This window comes from Egretta garzetta, unplaced genomic scaffold (genome assembly GCF_000687185.1).
Source record: "Egretta garzetta isolate BGI_Z169 unplaced genomic scaffold, ASM68718v1 scaffold26, whole genome shotgun sequence".
Taxonomy (NCBI): domain Eukaryota; kingdom Metazoa; phylum Chordata; class Aves; order Pelecaniformes; family Ardeidae; genus Egretta; species Egretta garzetta.
This window is the reverse complement of record NW_009260070.1, coordinates 1,241,248-1,246,423: the sequence shown is the minus strand read 5'-3', so window position 1 is coordinate 1,246,423 and position 5,176 is coordinate 1,241,248. Positions and strand designations below refer to the sequence as shown.

At 53.4% G+C, this 5,176-nt stretch overlaps 1 protein-coding gene across 1 annotated transcript in view; it reads right to left on the bottom strand.

The window, feature by feature from the left end:
* Positions 1 to 32: 32 nt before the first annotated feature.
* The window catches only part of KLHL3 (kelch like family member 3), a gene marked incomplete at its 3' end in the record, with an annotated part of 49,810 nt that continues 44,666 nt past the window's right edge, over positions 33 to 5,176 (bottom strand). The window contains exons 12-13 of the mRNA XM_009641234.2: positions 3,610 to 3,738; positions 33 to 173 (exon numbers count right to left, since the gene is read on the bottom strand). Of these exons, the coding sequence (XP_009639529.1) occupies positions 33 to 173; positions 3,610 to 3,738 (270 nt within the window). The remainder of the gene's footprint in view (positions 174 to 3,609; positions 3,739 to 5,176) is intronic.

The following is a 5,176-nucleotide window of genomic DNA, read 5'->3' as shown; positions in this document are numbered from 1 at the left end:
CCAACCACCACAGGAAGGCTTCTTGTGGTTACCTGCATTTCTTCTACACATATTCATGTCTGCTACTTGCTTCCAGGTGTTGGTTCCTGGATCGTAGACTTCCACACTCTTCCTCACTAAGGGCCCATCGTGGCCCCCGGTAGCGTACAGCAGCCCGCTGAGAACACCGACACCTGCCCAACAGAGCCCAGCGTTAGCCAAACGTACAGGGAAAAGGGTCGCACATCCCTGGGTCTTCTACTGGGTATTGCCTTGCCTCTCCAAGGCATTCCCAAAACACGGGCCACATAGGCCTCAAGCTCACCTGGGACATGGTCGACTCTCCACCCAACCACCACGTGGCACTGCAGCAGACCTGCACAGTAACGCCGGGCAGACATCCCACCTTTCAGGGCTGTGCCCCTTCTCAGGTCTACCTGAGATCAATAGTCTAGTCCCACAACATTCCTCTGCCTTTATTTGATCTCTTTGGACCAACTTGACTTCTCTTCCCTTTACCTCCCTCTCCACTGCATCCCACCCCACCTCATCCCTATCTGCCCAGTCTTTTCTGCCATGGGGCCCTTTGCTTTTTTCAGCATGATTCCCACTTCCAGGAGCTTTGCTTTTGCTTTTCCTGCTGCCTTTGTGCCACGTGGCTTCATCCCTTGGGCGCTCTTCCTCTTCTCAACAACTTGCTGGCTCCAGTCATTGAGCCTGCCACTGGGTTCCTCTCCCCCCCCACTCCTGCCCCCAAACACGGCAGCAGCACTTGGCACACACAAGGTGCCTCCAAGGCCACTTACGCAGGCCCCTGGCTCAACCTCTGGGAATTACAGGGATCTGAGGGTGCTGCTGCCTAATATTAAGAAAATTAATTGAAGTGTTCACCAATCCGTGAGAGTTAAAACTTCCAGCAACATATCTTCGTTAATAGGTTCAAAGGCCTCTATTAAAATTAACAAGGTGGGAAGTTAGTAAAACAGAAACATAGATCTGAACTGCATCATGTCAACCACGGGCAATCATTTTAACCAGCAGGACGGCCCCCATGCCCTGAGGATGGACTCATGCTGAATATTGAGGGAAAGGCAGGGAGCTGGAAAGGCGAGCGCAGGGAAGAGCGGGGCCCTGCCAGCGTGAAACCGATGGGTCTTCAGGTTGGTCCCTGTGCCCATATCTTTCCCGTTTGCCATGTGCACAGGGAAAGGAGAGCACAAGAGCTGGGAGCAGGGACCATCCAGGCTCGGCAGCTCCTGTGCCACGGGAACATCTCCTGGTGATTTGTCACATCCCAAAAATACAATGTGTCCCATTGCTCCGAGTCTGGCCATGGTCAGCAGGAGCACGGACCACAGCAGCCACCGTGCTCCACCTGCGGGACAGCAGCATGAGGTGGGGAGGGAAACCATCTGAGCATTAGTGCTCCTCCCTCACCCAAAAAGGGGCCAGCACCTAACTGAGACCAACTGATGAATCAAAACCCCAGCAGGGGCACCACTGTTTGGGGGAGAGGAATGCTGCCACAAGCCTACCACCATCACCTCTCTCTTCTCTGGATCTTCTTAGCTTGCTGCTGCTGGGTTGGCTTTGACCAGCCATCTCCCGCTGCACCAAGAGCTGCTGAAATCCCAGCATGACACTGGGATTCACGGTTCATCTCTGGAGAACTCTGGTAATCGATCTCTAACTGCCATAAATACCCACCCTGCTGGGTGAAATTCTCAGTCTGGTTGAGGTATTCCAACGCGCACCGTCTAAGAAGAGCAGAACACGTCCCAGTATACATCCTGGCCCCAAAGCGGGTGCCTCCCAGTTGACTGGGGAATGGGAACTCATTTAACTGGTGAGGAAAGCCTACCATGTCTAAGCCCAGCAGCCCGGGTTTGCAGCACCTTGGCACTTGACTATACACAGCTGTTGGCAAAAATTTTACACTTTTAAGAAATAATTTAATTGGTAAACTGATTTAAGCAAGTAGGAGAGTGAAAGAGTCAGAAAGACTCTAAGGCTTCTCCCCCTAAAACTGCCTCCCTGTGCGGCGATGCCGGGCACACACGGACGGGACATCCCTGCCAGGAGGGGGAAGCCCAGCAAACCCAGGATGGCCAGCACCCGCACATCCACACAGCCCCACTGCTGGACTGGGGTGACCCCAGGGACTTGGGGCCACCGTCCTCACCTCCGCTAGATGTCAGCATCGGGACGGCAATGCCAGCAGCTCTGGGCACGGCTTCGTTTATGGAGCTGGACGATAGCCAGACCGCGCTGCGGCTGCACTTGGGATGAGCGCACTGGGCAGTCTCCTCCCGGTGCATGCTGGAGGGGTGCCTGGGTGACAACCAGAACTTGAGGAGCTCAGCTTTCAGGTTGGGCACGGAAAATCGCAAGGCTATTTGGCAGGCAAGCAAGAGCATTCCTAACACCGGCCTTGCCACGGGGAGATGTAATTGCAAAGCAGTGCTCAGAGCAGAGTGTTTCAAACAAAGAATAATTCCCTAAAATCCATCTCACTACAGGCACGAGCTCCAACGTGCTGTCAGCACCACGAGATACTCATTCTGTTCTCCTAGGAGGTCATGCTGGGCTAGGTGTAAGCGTCAAGCAGATGCTAAAAATCTCTTCAACTGAATTCAAACCAAGGGAGCATGACCACATTCGCCTCACCTGAGCTACAGAAAAGGTATTAAAGTGAGGACAGACAGGCATGTGCAGAGAACGGGCTCGCTGCCCAGCTCAGGAGGGAATTCCCACCGCAGCTGAGCCGGCAGGGCCGTTTCAGCCCCCGGCAAAGGGCAGCCCCCGGGCTCGGCGGCCTCTGGGCAAGTGCCCTTTGGCCATGGGAAAGCGAGAACTGTGCGGCTCGACATCAGGGCGGACCCGCTGCCCGCACTGAGAACAGGACCAATGCTGGAACTTTCCTTTTCATCTGATTTTAAATGCAGTGGGCAAGAGATTTTACCCCTTTCAGAGAGGAATGGCCCCAGAGAGGACAAGTGCCTACCTGGCCAAGTGTCACGTAGTAAGTTAGGAATCACCAAGCCTGGCATACAATCCTTTTTACGCGTCCTCTCCTCTAATCCTCCAGATCACCCACTCTTGCCAGCAGAAGGTACGCTAAAAACTAGCTTAGCAGGGGCGATCTGAGCTGAATTTTGTTACCTTGACTTGGCCTGCACATCCCCCAGTGCAGATGTGCTTTGTGCTGCAAAGCACCCACTGGACGCTTGGAGCGAAGATCCAAAAGGCAAATCCATCTGGCAGCCCCCAAATGATAGGGGAGCGGAGGCGCAGCTTGGCTCTCCAGCCCCAGGCTGAGCCTGCAGCTGGCGATTTGGAAAGATAACTCTCTGCTCACAAGTGAGACGCATCTGTTAGCGAGGCTACTTAGAAACACTGAGCATTATTCCATTAATCCAGAAATTAATTTCAATTTGGCAGATTTTAACTAAGTCAGGAGAGCTGCTGAGAGCTTCCAAGCAATTACTTTTTTCCCCTCATGGGAAGGAAGGGGAAATAACAGGTTGCACTTGCCAGCCCAGCAATGCCAAAACACTTCTCCTTCCTTTCCGTGAGCAGAGGAGAACCCAGCGATCATCCACGCTTAAGAACACGTCTTGGAGCCAGTACCTGCCCCGCTGCGCCGAGTGCTCATGTCGGCTACGTAGGTCCATTCGTTGGTGGCTGGGTTATACTGCTCGACGGTACTAAGGCACTGACGGGACGCTCCGTCGTAACCGCCCACGGCATAGAGCTTACCTGGAAGAGACACACATTGGCATCGGCATCACGGCCACGACTGACTCACGTTACCATCATGCCTGATGGCCCCAGGTGAGGACAGACCCAGCTGAGGGAGGCCCTGGGAGACGTGCTGGGATATCTGGGGAAAATCCTACCGAAAGGGCCTGAAGTAAACTCACAGGCAGGCGGGAGGGTTGTTAAAGCTGTTAAAGGTGTCAGCTAAGACAAGGAAATACAGGTCACGACAGCTTAATCAGAAGCCAAAAGCCCAGAGGGTTTTCCAAATGACATGTTGGCCCAGGAGAAGAGGCAACATCAAAGCATGTTCTGCTGATCGAGTGTTTCCTCCTGTTCAGGAGCCACGAGGCAAAGTGTGCTGTCAAAGGTCAATACTGCATATTAATTACAATAACACACGAGCAATAAATAGGCAATAGCCTCTTCGGTTGATATCATACCTGCATGGAAACCTAGACTTGATTTTGGAGAACCTAGGCCAAATGAAAACCCACCAATGCTGCCCGCGCAGCCGAGGCCAGCCCACTCACTCAGGCCAAGTGGTCACGACACGGAAGATAACGCAGGAGACCCTCGCAGCACGGGGTACCCGACCCTCCCTGCCTCAACCCCAGGGAGGCTGGGTGACACGCACCTAGTGAGACCGGGAAAACACAGTCAGATGCCACGGGACTGCACCACACACGAAACACGGCCGATGCTCCGCATGCCCCCCATGCTCAGGCCCGACCGACAGCCCCCCCAGCTCCCCGTACCAGCTATCAGCTCGCTCTGCAGTGAGGCAGGGAACCCTCTGGGCAGAGAGGGTCTTGCTGTGTTTCTTTACTAGACCACCTAGCACAAAGGCGTTCTGGTTCTAGACCAGGCCTCCTGGGCACTGCAACAACCATCAATGCACTTCAACAACCATCAATGCACTTCAGCAAGCATGTAGGAAAATCCTAACCCAAATTTTTGTACAAAACCCCCCAAATAAGACCAATTTTCAGTCCATAACTGCAGAGCCTGGCCACAAATGAGCTATGCAATCCTTTATCACATGAGACTCCCACCAGCAGTTATCATCTACACTCTCACACTTTTCCATCCTCCTATTTGCTTGATGTCTGCAAGGCTCCAAGACCAGGCCAGCTCTTTTCTTTCCCGTGGTCCTGCCTCTGAGCCCTGTTCTCCCTCAGCTCCGCTCATGCCTTCCTCGGGCTGCGGTCACTAGGAGAGGTTTGCAAGGATCAGGTTTACAACTGCGCTCCCTCTGCATCTTCCTACCTCCAGAAACATTTCAAACTCTTATTTGCGCTGTTGTTTCAACCTGCCTGGTTTTGGTCAATGAAACAAGGCGAGCATGCCAGACAGAGCAAGGCAAGATAAAGTTCCCTGGTTGGCATAAATTCTTCAATACTTTCAGCAACCGCAGACACCAAATCGATCATCTTCA